This window comes from Somniosus microcephalus, chromosome 6, assembly GCF_052327205.1.
Source record: "Somniosus microcephalus isolate GS21.2 chromosome 6, FLI_Smic_1.0, whole genome shotgun sequence".
NCBI lineage: Eukaryota > Metazoa > Chordata > Chondrichthyes > Squaliformes > Somniosidae > Somniosus > Somniosus microcephalus.
The window spans coordinates 39,858,367-39,875,616 of NC_140992.1; the positions used below are offsets into that span (position 1 = coordinate 39,858,367).

The 17,250-nt window shown below is 42.7% G+C and overlaps 1 protein-coding gene across 1 annotated transcript in view; it reads right to left on the reverse strand.

Moving 5' to 3' along the window:
* Positions 1-822: 822 nt before the first annotated feature.
* Positions 823-17,250, reverse strand: part of LOC147115636 (uncharacterized) — a 144,510-nt gene continuing 128,082 nt past the window's right edge. The window contains exons 46-53 of the mRNA XM_085989851.1: positions 17,121-17,230; positions 13,953-14,011; positions 10,109-10,302; positions 9,363-9,531; positions 5,904-6,092; positions 4,781-4,830; positions 3,564-3,670; positions 823-1,612 (exon numbers count right to left, since the gene is read on the reverse strand). Coding sequence (XP_085845977.1) covers positions 1,556-1,612; positions 3,564-3,670; positions 4,781-4,830; positions 5,904-6,092; positions 9,363-9,531; positions 10,109-10,302; positions 13,953-14,011; positions 17,121-17,230 — 935 coding nt within the window. The 3' untranslated portion in view covers positions 823-1,555. The remainder of the gene's footprint in view (positions 1,613-3,563; positions 3,671-4,780; positions 4,831-5,903; positions 6,093-9,362; positions 9,532-10,108; positions 10,303-13,952; positions 14,012-17,120; positions 17,231-17,250) is intronic.

Sequence of the window (17,250 nt, forward strand, 5' to 3'; positions counted from 1 at the left end):
CAATTAGGAGGAAACTGGTGTCAGATGACGTCATTTGATGACGCGTCATCGGCTGGTTTTCTTAAAGGGGCCACGCACATATTTTTTGACAGCTGATTTCTCGGTGTTTGACAGCATTCAGATGCTGCAAACACTGACAATCACTGTACAAAGGTGAGCTCTTGCACCCAGGCTCTCCAGTGACTCCCTCCTTAGGCTAGAACAGATGGCAGCTGCAGGTGAGGTTACAGAAGCGATCTATCACTGGTGAGAGAGGTTCTCCCAATGAGGTGGGATTACACATTCAAATCAATACTTGTTACCTACAGAAAAGTCTAAATGCATTAAAATTAATTTCCCAACATTTGCTTACCTCTGAAACTCACCAGTGCACCATTGGATCCTTCACACCACTTCTGCAGCTGTCATCAATGCATAAACATTATAGCAGACTCACAGCATGTCACACTTACCTGGTGTGGTATCCAGACATTGGGAAGCCCGCAGTAGAAGTGTCAAAATTGGAAAAAGCCTGCTAACTGCCTGTTAACCTGTTAACAAGCAGTTAAGTGGTTATAATCCTCTTCCCGCCGCTAGGTGTTGGGTCCATGCGCATATTGGGGACCCGACACCTGGGAAGATTGATTAGAGGCGGGTTGACAGCGGGTTTCCGACCCGCTGTCAATCTTTGCGATTTTGCTGGATGTCCCACCTCCAAACCCACCCCCTGAACGCCGGCAAAATTCCCGCCATAATTTCTCCAGGGCAAATAGGGATAGGATACAAATGCAGCCTTGCCAGTGTTACCGACATCCCAAGAGCAAATAACAAATCTGCCACTGATTAGATCAGTTGGTTGCTTTATTTAAATCTTTGAAATTTTTATTCATATTCTGTATAGAATTTTTAAATGATTTGCTTTAGATTACATTAAACATGTGACTCCTCCTCTAGTCCTTTTCACAGAAGTAAGTTCTATTGCCCTTCACCAAATAAAATATATCTTACATGTTCCAATTGTATCTTATTGATCACAAAAAATCAGTTTCTAATATAGTAACATTACATGCACAATTTGATGATTCATGTCAAAAATAGTAATACAAATATTATAAAAATAGAGCTCCAAAATGATACATATATGTAATGGTTTAATGATTATTGTAAACATGACTTGTAGATTTCAACATAGAAGAAATATTGTGGAGTTATATATTATGGTAACATATTATTCTCAACAGCAGGTATCCTATTGATAATTCTCTCAAAGTAATGAATGACAATTGACTGTAAACAATAAGGTGTTGATATTACCAGACACCAGGAATGAAACACACCCTTTAATTCATATGAACCTTTATGGAATTTACTGACAGTATTATTATGAAGAGTATTATTGTAGTTGCTAATTTGTGTTTACTGTATAATATAATATTGGATGATATTGTTGATTTAGAGTATAGGAAACTGAAAACTGATTCAAGTATGTATATCTAATGAACCCGTATCCTTGTAGTACATTTTTGGTGCAGCAGCTCCTTTATGCCAGTGTGTCACTTTTCGCAAGCTGATGGATTTATGGTATATCTGAATCAATACCATTCCTCTTGAGTGACGGTCTTTGAATTTTTATCTAAAAAAGAATATGTTCATCAGGTATGGTAGATATTGTACTTACGGTTTCAATATATCATGAATAGCTAAATATAAGATGATTTTGAGCTTCCAATAGGAAGCTTTGCTCAGAGGGGTCAGAGAATAGCAGCTAAAATGATATAGCCATATTGCTTCTTGCAAGTGCAGCTTTCCTGCTGAGCATGGGATCATAGAATCACTCCTATACTGCAGTTTTCTCTATATATTTTTATTTTTGCCGTGAGCACAACTTAACAAGACTGCATTAAAGGAATCAGCAATAGTCAGCAACTATGTGGCAGGACAAACGAATATTGCAGTATAAATATTGTATAGGTTCTATAAATAGGGGTATAGAGCAAAGAAGTTACTGTAAATCTGTACAAATCATTGATTAGGTCACAGTTACATTACCGTGTCTAGTTCTGAGTGCCCTACTTTAGAAAAGATGTCAAAGCCATGTGGGTGCAGAAGAAATTGATTGAGGATACCAGGGATGAGAAGCTTTAGTTATGTGGAAACTAGAAAAACTGGGTTAGAAAGAAAAGGTTATGAGGAAATCTGATCAAGGTGCTAAAAATTATGTGGGGTCTTGAGAAGGTGCATCAGAAAAAATTATTTCCACTGGTCAGTGAGCCAGTAACCAGACGGCATCAATTAAAGATTATTACCAAAAGAAAAGAACCAAGGGAGAGGGAGAAAATACAGAAAATGCTGGAGATGCACAGTGGGTCCATTTAACGTTTGAATGAGAAAGATAGGTTAACATTTTGGAGGTAATCCGTCACCAGAAATACAGCACTGGCCTTCAGAATGCTGGAATCATTGGCACCAAAATGCTGTTTTGCTTGCAGGATCAAAGTGAGAGAATGGCAGCCCTGGTAGAAGGAAAGGCAAGAACATATATGGAGCAGGTGGGTAACAAGATAGTTTAAGAGTGGGTGGAATCTAGGTTTGAAACCGAAATTGCATGAATTGAGCAAACATACAAATGAGGCATCTGAGTTAGAGAAGATCTTTAGAGGCGTGGAGGGCACAGGAGGGTTTCTTTGACACAGAGTGAGCCTTTAAAATGCTGGATGAAGGAGAGGGCAAAGAAACCATGGAACTAGGTGTGGCCTCTTGGTGATGTGAAAGGGCTGGGAAATGTCAGATAAGGAAAGACCAGGCACAATCTCAGAGACAAAGAGAGAGTAAGAATTTCAGAAACAAAGGAAGGATATGAGACTTCAGAAACAAGAAAAGGTCTTTTAGGATCTCAGAGATACAGAAAGGATGAGAGAGACACAGGGAATATTGAGCATTCCAATGGCAGAAAGACAATGGGGGATTTCAAAGATATGGCGAAGTTGGTAGAAATCTTGGAGACATTAGAGCAGGTAGGATGTTGGATCTTGGAGACATGTAGCAAGTAGGAAAGAGGAATCTCAAAGTGTGGGGAGAAATGGCCTATTCTGTGAAATTCACAAAGTTTTCAAAATTATAAAAAAATCATTGGTAACTTCTTGATCAGTTAATGGTGTATTCATATCTCTACTAAGTAACAACAAAATTACTTTAAAGCTATCCTCCTGTGATAGACTTGTGTAGTCTTTTATGTACATGTGTGCATGAGTGAATAAGAGAGGAAATTGGAAAAACCAGTGGAGGAAGATACTGAAGTCTGGGCCAATTAGGGCAGCTGTTCTTTTGTAATTGTTAAGTAAGGTACCACTTTTATACTTTTGGTTTAATCTAAATATGGAGCTCAAAATCCTCTAACTAGTGTCTTTTTATGTAATACTGTGGTTTGTGAAGTTAATCCTTTTACCACAATATTACTGTACCAGGATTCAAAACTATTAGAACTAAGAAAGCCATATACTGTATATGGATGCCTGTTATATTCCAGGTATTACAATATTCACATCATTGTGAGAAGCAGTGGCGAGTTCTGTGTTATTTTGTACCTCTGCAGCTGGGTTGATACTTTGAAGATGTGGTTTCCAGGCCAACGAAGACAGATTATTCTCATCCAAAGAAGGCAAAATGTGGCTATCTTTCATCTGGGAAGAAACTGAAACAGCAAATAAATTCCATTAAAAATTACATTCAATAGGCACCATGTCGAAATAACGTGAATAAACTTCAGCGTGAAGTTATGTAAACTCAAGGCACCAAGATAACATTTCACTAAATGACAGCTTTCCAATTATTTTAATAATATGCACATGACACATGAAATGAACAACAGAGGTTTAGAGACACATGTTCAATTTGCCTTACGCACATATGCTAATGTTACTGGCAGTACTTGCACCATCGCTGGGTGACCCGCCTGACGTGGAGGGAGGGAAGTTGCTGTGGCGCCTCCTGCAGCATAGTGTGGTTGGTGGTGTTGGTTGAGTATTGATTTTCCCACCTTGCCTAGTGCGATTGATCACCCTGCATTGAGCAAGGCAGCTCCTTGTATTTTAAACACCCCTCTTCTGTCTTAGCAGTCCTGGATGCCAGAAAAACGTCAACGTTTCCGAGGCTTAGTGTTGCTAAGCTGCTAATGATGGAACATCTGTCAGGTGGAATTTTCCCCATTAATGTCTGATTTAAATATGCTGCCCAAATATGGTCAGATATATTCCATTTTGGCTGTTACTTCCAACAGGAAATCCTGAAAGTGGTGGTGGATTCCAGGCAGTCAGTGGAAGCACCCGTCCCATCTCATGCCGCAGCCCACTGCCTCTACTGCCCAAAAGTGGGGCCAGAAAAGCCACCTCTCTGAATTGTATGGTGCTTGATTTAATGGGACAAAATTAATTTCCTTTTATTAATTTTAAAACATGATTTAAAGAAAACAAAGTCAACTTTGCCACATGGTCAAGTTAGGAGGGATAGTCAACTTATGAGGTTGTGCTGTATCAGGTCTTATCATCAAAAGGATTTTAAAGCCATTAGTGTTACACTATAATAAATCCTTTTGTTTGCTAACATAACTGAAATGAACTCCACTATTCAATGAATCCTGCAGGCTACACTACATCAGTGACAAAAAGATATGAACATTCAAGTCAATGCAACAGCTATACAAAGGCTGAGTTAAACAAGATAACAACAGACACAGAATGATTACTCATGCTTAGTTTGGAGAGTCTGAGGTATAAACATGTAAGATTGTAACTATAATACTTACACAGATTTTTTTGCCAAGAGAATGTTGTATGGTTATTTGCATCTCCGGTGCTGTAAAAAATAAAATTCTGAGTCGTCAGTAAACCTGAATGTTACAAAGGGACTATATAACTAATCACGGTCTGGATTATTAATAAACAGTCCAAGAAATCTGAGATTGTTTTCAATTCAGCCTCATGCAATGATTGCAACAATCTCAATTTCCAAAGACTATTGACGATCTGACATAAAAACTCTAAGGGCCTAAAAGTCTTGGTGGGGGTCCACTCTGCTGGAACCCCTACCCCAGGCCGGAAACCTCATCCAAATCTCAGGTTATGGGGTTATTTGCAAGACCGAGGCAGGCTCCCGATCTGCAGGATGCCTCCAAAGGCATATCAGCAGTGCCTGTTCCAAGTTGCCAGCAGAAAGGAGGCCCAGAGAGACCCTGTTCTCTTCACATCTTCTGCTCCCAATGGAGCAAGCAGGTCTCTTTAGGAAGTTAATGGTCCCCTCTGGGATTAATTACCTCTTCCTCGTAAAGGTTTGGGACATTTTTATAGGTCTCAGCTGGCCTAAATTCTACTGAGGCCTACGGAGGGCGTAAAGAGTGGAATTCTTGGGGTATCCAGGGCATTTCCCAAGACATGCTCCCTTTCCATAGGGAGAGTAGACAGAAGGACACCCTTCACCAGAAAATGGCTGAAGCTAAAAGATGGAGTGGAATTCAGATGGAGCCTGGTTCTGCACCGTTTACTGGTCTCTTGACTGGAAATCTGCCCGAGTTGTGCCTTGTGCCCCCAAAAGTTGAAATTAATTCACAGGTCACAGTGAACTCTTATATCACTGCTAATGCATTTTCAACCACAGATAGATCTAAATGTGTACAAAGCAGTCAAATTCATTCTACATTCAGCAGCAATTGTTTTTGAACAGTTTGAATTGCAATTCAGACTGTTTGGCAATGTAGATTTAGTTCATAGCACAATCTTCTGATTCATGGCTTGGTGATTAACATCACATAACTGCATGCCATGGGCTTGAATGCTATATTATAATTTTGCACACAGTCTAAGATACAAAAGTAGTAACATTTTGTATAATTCCCTGCAATGTTCTTAGAAATATAAAGCAATATAGTATACCTGTTTGTGTCATTTATGAGTCTTTCCATTCCAGATTGTTTGCACTTCCATACAATTAAAAATATGGCTAACATCAATAAGAGCAGGAATGCTAAGGCTCCAAATAGAATGCCAAAAAATGCCCTGAGGTTCATGGATTGGTGTTCACAGCGATCGCCGTAACTTGAATATATTGTGTGTGGGACACATCTGGAAATAAACATTAAACAGCATTAGCCACTGATATCATTGAAATCCCACCTGGCAAGATATCTCTATAGAGCTTAATACCATCTGTTTTGAAACATTGGTCTGGATTTTGTGGGGGGTCAGTGGGTGTGATTGGTGGCGGGTCGGGTGGCAAAGTGTTTCTTTCCCCCAGCGGGTCGGGATCCCACTGTGACTCCGCTGCCACGCGCCTTTACCAAATGTTGCATCTGTCAGCGCTGAGCAGACCCAATATGCAGTGGTGAGGGAGGCAATTAAAATCATTAGTGGCTTGTCAATGTTTTTTTCCCAGCTTTTTGGATTTGACAGGTCGCCCACCAGTTTCCTGCTGTGCCTAGACCTTGTCTATGAAGTTGAGGCAGGAGGTCAGTGGCCATTGAATCAGCTGATGAGTTGACAGCTTCAAATGTCAAGTCAAAGCTCCCAGCTGATTGAGAAATGTTCCCTTATCCACTAGCTTCTCTAAGCTGCATTTCCACTACAGATTCAGGATGCTGCAAGTCTTTACACAAGTCTCCATCCAGTCTGATCTCATTACCTCTCCCACCATTGACGGATCGCTTCTGTCATCTCTACTTCACCTGCCTTGAAACTCTCTCACCTCGGTCCTCAGAATCCCACCATGATCAGCCTCAACACCAGCATTACCAGGCACATCAGCAGCACCAACAACAACACCAACCTTCTCTGCAATCAACTGATGCTGCACAGGACACAGGGCATCAGCACCCAATCACATTGCTGCCTGGGAGGCCAGGGATGGCCTCACCATGGCCAGATTTACTTCACTTGATGCTGTACACCCTGGCTGCCACATGATGCGCCAGGTTGGCACCACCCCACACCAACGCCATAAAGCATTCCTACAATACCCAAGCCATTCCTTTCACACTCATCACCATTGTGGGGGGTACCGTTATGTCTCACCATTCACTGCAACTCACTAAGCCACTTCCAAAGGTGCACACAGACCAGTCCAATAACGCAAAGTGTTGAAAATAAAGGTTTCAATGTCTGACACCACATTAACAGAAACTTTGCATGAACATTGTATAAAACACCCAAGTGCCTACCCTTGTATGTTGTTAGTTAGTATGATTGCACTAGGATAAGGGTGAGTGTGAGGGGTGGCTAGTGAGATGGGGATGTGATAATGTAGATAGAGAGGGATGGGTGGAGGTGCAAGGTAGTTGGTGTGAGTAAGGATGTGCAGGAGTAGGGTAGGGAAGGCAGAGTGATGGGGATGTGATGAGAGGCACAGCAGGATGAGACTGAGTGTGGCTTTGTACTAACATTTCGTAATCTACTGAGATCATTGAAATGTTTGCGGCACTGCACCCAGGTCCTCCTGATGACATCCCTGCTCGTGCCCTCTTCTTCAATGTGCAACCAGGCTGTGTTGATCTCCTAGACAGGTCTTTTCCACCCATGGGAAGGGAAGAGGACCTCGCTGTGTGCTGTGACTCCCTCCATATGCACATGGAGGGAGTCTTGGGAGAGCCTGGGTGCAGTCCTGCACCTCTGTGCAGTGCTTGTCAGTGTTTTGCAGCACCTCAATGCTGTTAAACACTGACAGCACAAATGTCAAAAGAAGGTTGGCCATGGTCCCTTTAAGGAAACCGGTTGATGATGCATCATCAAATGACATCACCAGACCCGCTTCCTCTAATTGGTCGAGAAACGCACTGGGTGGTCTTAACAAGCCCAATCACGATAAATTCATTTCAGAGGCCGGGATGGAGACAACAGCAGGGTCGGGACCTGCCACCGACGTCGCCCGCCATGGACCTGCCGAAGTAAGTAAAATCCAGCCCACTTAATTTGAAAACCTTTAAATGTTAAGGTTAACCATATCAAGGACACTGGCCATAAAACTCTACCATCACAATGATACACAATTAATTCAATTACCATTTACATTTTCAGTGCCTGTTGACCATTGTTGGATCAGTAGCAGACATGAAATTATAAGATGTGAACATAGACCCTGGGACTTCCTTGTGGCTATGTTGGGGGGGGAGTCTCCCCACCCCCCAAACAAGGTGCTTGTCAAAGAGGAGTGGGGATGGTGGTGGTGGTGGGGGGGCGGGGCAGAGGGGGTGCGGGTAAGCACGGTCTCCCAAGTTCGGGAGTTTTCCCAGGCCCCAGAAACAATGGTTCCCATTTTAAGTGAGTCACAACTAATAATTAAAAAAAACACTGTCCTTTTCTTCAGCTACTGGGTCAAATGCTGGCCTGGACCCCAAGGTGGGCCCCACAACAGCCATTCCTGAGGACACTACGCCTCCTTTCGCTGGACATACCAGCCACTATGGATCCGCACTTTTTCAGTGTGGCTGTGCAAGGCTGTCCTGCAACATGCAATCTGAACAACTATGCAAATTTGTCAGTTTAATGGCATTGAATCCACTATGTAGGGACTTGCTCTAAGCCAGGAGGTCCATGTGAGAAGTACTTTAATTTAACTAGCTTTTTGTCCAGTTATATTTGTACTTTAGCTGCTTTATTGTACAATGTTTAAAGAAACAAAGTAGCAGCCAGCTCAGCCATTTCTGAAAACTTTAGAGGGCCTTCCCAACAAGGCTTTTATTCTCAGTTCCATGTAAACTGAACTAAAATTTTTTGGAACTGCCAAATCTGTGTACTTAGCTGCCTAAACAAAGCCAAAAAGTTCACTAAAGAGAAATGAAACAATCCCAGTTTATTTTAGTTGGCTCGTTGGGTGAGTACTCTCTTGGGTTTAATACAGTTTAGCTGAAATTGATGAAGTATTCTGGGGAATGATGTACGACACACTGTCTGGCAGACGTTGTGAGATCATCCAGAGGCATCTGCGAAATGGTGGATAGGTTTCTGATGAAGGGTCATAGACCTGAAATGTTAATCCTACCTTCCTCTCTCTATTGATGCTGCCTGACCTGCTGAGCATTTCCACCAATTTCTGTTTTTATTTTGGTGGACAGGTTTCATGGAATAGAATTTGGATTAACCCATAAAAGTGTGAGGATTAGATTTTGAGGGAAAGGTGTGGGATGGATTTTCTGTTCCACTTTTTATTTGGGAGAAGTACTTTTCAAGGAGAAGAGCAATTATTTTTGTAAAAATATATACAAATGATATGAACACATTCTGAGATATCACTTTATAGTGTGTGGTTGGCACATGTTGCAGTGATGTCCATGCAAATAAAGATAATTGCCTTATACATTGGTAAGGAACTGCTCAATGTTTTAAAATAAATGCATTTCATACTTGCACAAAGGTCCAGTTGTCAGATGCTGGCACTCTGCCTGATTGAGACAGTAACTTATGTCACAGGGAGATCGGCAAATCACTCCACTTTGGTCATCCCACTGAAGCACGTAACCAGCAAATTCAGTGTTATTGCAGCTAAAGTGATTCAGTAGCACCTTGTATGATACTGTAATAAGAAAGAAAGCGTTCAGTATTTTGAGTCAGTGTGTCAATTAAAATATTGTATTGATATTGGATTCTAGTAGACATTCATGATATTTAGGAAAGGGAAATGTTTAAAGTATGTGTGTCGAAGAGTAACAGTTGCACAAAGGTTGGTCACTTGCATAGTTTATGGATAAAATCAAAGGAAACAGGCTAAGGATTGTCTTCGTAAAATGATTAACACAGTAATTGACAACTATTGCATCTATATTGCTATTCTCTGTTTTGACACTTTGTGCTGATCTGTAGTGTATCTGGCACTCCTGATTTTTGTTTTCAAAAAAGAAATCCATGCACAAATATACTTTGAAATAAAGCAACTTCTAACAGTCTGACTTAGATGTTCTTTGTTGCCATATTAAGCTGTTGCTGGATGTATCTGACAATGTGCTCTGATTGGGCTTTGCATGTGTTTAATGTTGTCTGGGGGCTAATTGAATTAGTCTTGGGGCTAGGTGGACACAAAAGCCTTTTTTAAATAAATCAGATAAAACATTTTTATCATATGTCACCTACCAAATGTTAAAATTTACACTTACATTTAGTTACATCTTGAATGTCTAAAGCTTCAAAACTAATATCATTGTTCAGATCACGAGTAAACCGTTGTACGCCGTTAAAAGCAGTCAGAATTGCAACATATAATCTGTCATTTAGGTAATCAATTACAGTCTTGTTTCCATTGTAATTGAATGATGACACAACAGCAGCAGTTACTGTTTCTCCCTGCAGCCTGTTGGTGTGTAGCAGAGAAATAAATTAGTAATGTTGTTTATTTATTGATTCATAACTTATATTTACTTTGTGACAGTAAAATAAAACAACAACAACTTGTATTTATATAGTGTCTTTAATGTAGTAAAATGTCCCAAGGTGCTTCACAGGAGTATTAGAAGTCAAAAAATTTGACACTGAGCCACGTAAAGAGAAATTAGGGCAGGTGACCAAAAGTTTGGTCAAAAGGTAGGTTTTAAGGAGCGTCTTAAAGGAGGAAAGAGAGGTAGAGAGGCGGAGAGGTTTAGGCAGGGAATTCGAGAGCTTAGGGCCCAGGCAACTGAAGCCATGGTCACCAATGGTTGAGCGATTATAATCAGGGATGCTCAAGAGGGCAGAATTAGAGGAACGCAGATATCTCTGGGGGGGGGGGGGAGGTGGGGGGTTGTGGGGCTGAAGGAGATTAGAAATAGGGAGGAATTTGAAAACAAGATGAGAATTTTGAAATCGAGGTGTTGCTTAACCGGGAGCCAATGTAAGTCAGCGAGCACAGGGGTGATGGGTGAACGAGACTTGGTGCGAGTTAGGACATGGGCAACCGAGTTTTGGATCACCTCAAGTTTAACGTAGGGTAGAATGTGGGAGGCCAGCCAGGAGTGCGTTGGAATAGTCAAGTCTAGAGGTAACAAAGGCATGGATGAGGGTTTCAGCAGCAGATGAGCGGAGGCAGGGGCGGAGACGGGCGATGTTACGGAGGTGGAAGTAGGCGGTCTTAGTTATGCTGCGGATTTGTGGTTGAAAGCTCATTTCAGCGTCAAATATGACACCAAGGTTGCGAACAGTGTGGTTCAGCCTCAGACAGATGTTAGGGAGAGGGGTGGAGTCAGTGGCTAGGGAACGGAGTTTGTGGCGGGAACTGAAAACAATCATTTCGGTCTTCCCAATATTTAATTGGAGAAAATTTCTGCTCATCCAGAACTGGAGGTCGGACAAGCAGTCTGACAATTTAGAGACCGTGGAGGTGTCGAGAGAAGTGGTGGTGAGATAGAGCTGGGTGTCATCAGTGTACATGTGGAAACTGTAAAAGCAGCTATAAAAAGCTAAATATAAACCTTTTTATTTCAGCTGGAATGATAATTGTAACTAGGATAGCTACTCACAGACTGATCCTGGTGGAAGCAACTTGGAGAAGCGGCCAGAAGTTATAGCTTGGATTTTAACTCCTGGGCAAAAAGCCAATAGATTGCATTGGCTGACCGCCCGGGAGTTGCTATGCGAGGCCTGATCCATTTTAACAGCCAGGCCTCATAAACATTCGCCAGACAGCTGACTGTTCAAAATGGGCGTTCAGAGGCAGCACACAAGCTTCCGACCTGCGAAGATCAGGCGACCGAGAGACCACCCAGCTGTCAGTCAGGTAAATGGCAGGGTGTTTGAGACGGTTTCAAGAGGGAGGAGCCTGTGACGACAACAGCTCAAACCTTCACTGTGGGGCCCAGAGGAGAACTCTTGCTTCTCCTAGTCCCACAAAAATAAGTTGACAGGACTTCCACTGGGCGTTCAGCAGCTTCTACTGGTTGGAAGCCTATATATCAATGAGGCTTCCAGCTGAGTCAGGCGGCCGCCTGAACCACCTGGCTTTAAAATAGCGATGGGGTGGTATTAGTGTGGTAAGTGGACCGCAGGGAATTGCCGCTTTGAGACAACAATATATACTTCAATAAAAATGTTGTGGAAATATTACATTGTTTCAGCCCCTTCTCTATAAGCCAATTCAGACATATCTATGTATATATTTGTACTGAATTTTAGACCTGTGGAAAAAAGGATCAAACAAATGCATAAACCACACCATTCATCAGGTTTAAAGTCTACAGATAGTGGCACTGTTTAATGGATCAATCATTCCTTCGCTCCTAAGGCGAAAAGGATGATCTTAAGATTTCAGCCATTCAATGATATTCCACAGAATGTTATTAAACAGCTCATACTAAGCAAGAGGAGCTATGTTCCTATGATGTTGTCTCTTAGAATTCTAAGCATAGTTCGTGTCATAAACTGTTGTTCAGCTATGGTCACTCACCTTTAAGTTGTTGGCACATGGTCCTGACTTTTTTATGTTTGGAGAACCAAATTTTTCACCACTGATTTCATTGATCCAGAATCATAAATTACAGCACAGATGGAGACCATTCAGCCCATCGTGCCTGTTGCTGCACTAGATCTTCAATTGGAACTATTTATTTTAAACTAATTTCCCAGCCCTTTTCCCATATCCTTTTATATTTTTACTTTTCAAGTACTCATCGAATTCCTTTTTAAATGCTGTTATATTTATTTTTCTCAATGGTTACTTGTGATGAATGCTTTAAAAACCCACTGTGAGAAGATATTTTTTCTAACATCTTTCTTCTCGTGACAGTCCTGAGTCTATGCTTCTCATTAAACTTCAAATCTGAGAATTTTACAAGTATCTTCATCAGTTGCATAAATTAGGGAATGAATTGCCTGTTGATTAGCTAATAAGAGCAATACATAATGGCCCAGAAATTCGGGTCTCCACGGGTGAGTACGCACGGGGTACTCACGCGTGGGCCCGATGGAAGTGCCGGTTTCTTGCATGCACTGCGCATTCGCGGGAAACTGGCACTTCCGTTCCTCTGAACGAAGGGGTTCAGAGGTCAAACGCGTGCGCGCGGGTGTCTGCGCGTACGCTTTGAACTTACGTTTTTTTACAGGTTTTTCCGTGAGGGTAAGTCTTTAGATTTTAGAAATGTAAAAACCAGGCGTAAGACCTGCATTTTAAAAGGTAAGTGGTCAATTAATTAAAATTAAAACATTTTTTCCACAGGTTTATTATTTTTAAATACTTTAAAGCAAGGTAAGTTTATTTTTAGCCCCGTTAGAATATAAAATTATTTTTTTCAAAAATTTAAATTATTGTTTAAAATAGTTATTTAATGTAATTTATAGTTTATTTAAAAAATGTGATGATTTTTTAAAATTTATTTGAAGGTTTACTACTATTTTGGGGCCGTAGTATTTATAAGTTTTGACAGGTCTTCCTGTCACTACTTATGAATGGGCTTTTCCCTGCGCCGATTGGCTGCCCATGGCCCACGTGATCCCAGGGGATGCATCGAACTAACTATGCCCCTAGGACACGCAAGCACAGCGCGCCGGCAGCTGGACCAGGCCCCGGAGCAGAATTCCATGGGGCCCTACAGCTCAACTGCCGGCGCGCAAGGTAAGTGCAGGTCGGGGGCTTGCACCCGCGGGAAGCCCCCGACCCGAATTTCTGGGCCAATCAGTATAATTATTTTATGGATGATGGATGACAGAGTCAGAGTCGGTATATGCGGAAACCCTGTGTGGTTCCTTGTTGAAGCCCATCTGTACACAAGCATGCAGCATACCATTCAGTGGCTGTATCCATTGAGAAAATCACAACAACAAAATAACAAATCCATGGGGGCATACAAGTAACAAATAAAATATCTTATTACTTTTAACACTGATCTAATAATTATTATTTGTTTTCATTCATGGGCTGAATTTGAACTCAAATCCATCAGTGAAAGATAATTATAAATATTTCCATCTTTAACATATTGTGCGGTTTGAAAATAAACACAAATATATATGGATCAAAACTTAAACTGTACCAACCAGAAAACAGGTTTCGAATTGTCAGCAAACCTTGGCAGTTTTGACATAATTACATTGACCTAGGAATTTTAAAAGGAACAATTGAAATGTTTTTTTATCTTCATGGTAAACCTTAAAACATAATGACTGACATACGAGGTAAACTAATAATTACAAAACATATTGTATTCTTTTTGTATAATTTTTCAGAAACTATTTGCACATAAACTATTTCTTTTTCAAAAATTTTATTGGATAGCACAGAAATGGTAAATTTTGACTTTTGGGCAGCCGACCAGCGGAGCCGTGATTTTGAGTTTCATTTGAATCCAACTGGCGAGCCGTGGATGCCAAATGGACCAGTTTTGGGCCACAGGAATGTTGGCCGGTTGGGACACCAGTGGCAGCTGCAGGTAGGGCCCAGCACTTTCCTAACTAGCTCTACTGCATGACTCAGTGGGCGCACTGGTTGCTCAGTGGTAGACCCAGGGAGGTTTGCTGTGGCCAGAGCGATGGTGGGAACAGTCTCTTAATCTATCTATATATATATAAAGTGGTTTGTCTCTCTGTTTGTCGGTTTGTCGGTCTGTCTGTCTGTCTGTCCGCTATACACTCAAAAGTTATACAGCGTACCTACATGCATGTTATATCAAAAGAAAGCTTATCATTAGGGGAGTCTAATAGGCGTATTTACTTTTTGGTCAGACAAAAATTGTTCTGACAGTATACAAAAAAGGTTCAAAAAACAGCAACATTCCGCTCATTAGTGTTGAGTGATGTGATGGTTGACCAATCGTACAGGGGATTAACCTGATGGTTGACCAATCGGTGCATCACGGGGGGCATTTCATTGCGTGTGTGGGTGGGCCTAATCCTTCTGAGCTGAAGTGAGTGGCCGCCATCTTGATTCCTAACTATTCATTTATTTTTCCCACTTTCTGCGTGTTTATTTTGAAATATAGATTTCCAGCAAAAAAAAAGTTGCTTTTAAAAGAAAAAAAAATCCTTTTGCAAAGGGGACTCGGGCTATCCCTCCCTCGGCGGTGGATGAGCTGCCTGCAGGCCTCAGGCCTCAAAGCCTCGGCCTCTCCTCACCAGCCACGCCCGAGCTAGGCACCGCCCGTCCCGCTGGGCCCGCCCCGCGATTGCTGCCATCTTGGTAAAGGCTGGCGGCGCGGGACTGAGCCGAGCGTAGCCATCGCCGCCATCTTAGTAAAGGCTGGCGGGGCGGGAGTCAGCGTGCGCGTCAGCGTCGGCGATGGCCCGGAGCGCGACCTGAGCTAAGGTGAGTCCGGCCGCGCACTGGCCGGCCCTGAGGCGCTGATCTGCACACGGGGGCTTCGGCTCACCGCGTCCGGGCTCTGAGGAAAGGCAGAGAGAGAGGGGGAGGGAGGGACAGAGAGGAAATCAGGGAGAGACAGGGGGAGGGAGAGTGGGGGGGGGGAGGGAGAGTGTGGGGGGGAGAGGAGGTGGTGGGGGGGAGAGGAGGTGGGGGGGAGGGAGAGGAGGTGGGGGAGGGAGAGGAGAAGGGGGGAGGGAGAGGAGAGGGGGGGAGGGAGAGCAGAGGAGAGGGGGAGGGAGAGGAGGGAGGGAGAGGAGAGGATAGGGGGAGGGAGGGAGAGGGGGAGGGAGAGGAGGGAGGGAGAGGGGAGGGAGAGGAGAAGGGGAGGGAGGGAGAGGGGAGAGTGGGGGAGGGAGAGGAGAGGGGGGAGGGAGAGGAGAGGGGGGAGGGAGAGGAGAGGGGGGAGGGAGAGGAGAGGGGGAGGGAGGAAGAGGAGAGGGGGAGGGAGGGAGGGAGGGGGAGGGGGAGGGAGGGGGAGGAGAGGGGGAGGGAGGGAGAGGAGAGGGAGAGGAGAGGGGCAGGGAGGGTGAGGAGAGGGGCAGGGAGGGAGAGGAGAGGGGCAGGGAGGGAGAGAGAGTAAAGCAGGGAGAGCCAGGGGCAGGGAGAGAGAGAGGGTGAGGGAGGGAAAGAGTGAGGGGGTGGGACAGGGAGGGAGAGCTCGCCTTCTTCCTTCCTTCGCAGGGGTCAATCGGGCCAGGCCTGAGGCGCTCCTTCCCCCCTCTCTCTCCAGGCTAATCCCAAACTAAATCCAGCAGTCTCTCTCTCTCTCTCTTCCCCCCCGTTTCTCTCTTCTCCCCCCAGTCTCTCTCTCTCTCTCTCTCTTCCAACAACAACATGCCCACAAAAAACCCTCGGCACCGCCGGGCACTCCAGCTAGTTTATAATACAAAGAATTGAAGTTAAATAAATAACCTAATTATTATTTCAGCTTGGTTAAATCAATAAAATGTTATAATTGATGTTACAAAACATTACAGCTTATGTTTCTTTCAGGCTCTAATGTTCTATTGGGAACAATGTGCATATTCTAATAAATAGGTTGGTGCAAGAAAAATACAGAATGAAAAAACCATTTGGCCGAAACATGTCTCATGTGTGATTATTCTATCATGGACTATCCTTCACACAACACCTGTTGATCTCCTACTTTAAGGATACTATTTTCCTTCTAACTTCCTGAAAAAGTAATTACATAGTGCTGTTAAATATCTCTGTAACTCTCACTTGTCTTTCTCAACAGGTATCATTCAGCTTTTTTCAGATGCCAACTGACACCAAATCAATCATTTGTTACTACTATCTGTTGGTCGCCATCATTAATCCTCTCAGAACTGATACCTGTATACTGCAATGGCCAGCTGACCCAAGTACTGTCTGTTCTTGTGTTGCTCTCAGCCCAGGGCCAATGGAAGTGGACCAGTGTCAATTTTGCTCACTGGCTTCCAAATATGGGTGGCATTTTTAATGTTGAGAGAGAATTCACGCTCACTGTCTGCTGACATTAAAAAAGATTGAAAGTGAAGCTTCAAAGTTCCCAGGTGTTCCAAAGGGCTATCCTAGGAACTTATAAACTCGGCTTTGAATGAGAATGCAGCCAATGTGAAACCCAAGCAGTGTGAGGTGGTTTCACATGTCTTGCATTTAAAATGATCCCCAGTTAGATTGCTGACCTAATACCCGAGTTTAAACCAAAACTGTTTCACATTGACACAAATACAGTATTATAATTAGTGAATTAAATTAAACTTGTAAGAATCTTAGAACAATTTACATTTATATAGTCTGTTGAAACACTATTGATTGCCACTAAGCAAATGTTAATCAAGCAATGGAAAATCAGATCATACCTTTGCTGTGATGATAATTATCAGAGATGTGTACTCGGTTTTGTTATTTAAGACACTCGCAGTAACATTTTGTACTTTCAATGTAATATTGACTGATCTCTTTGGAATAGCTGAAAATAAAAAAATAAAA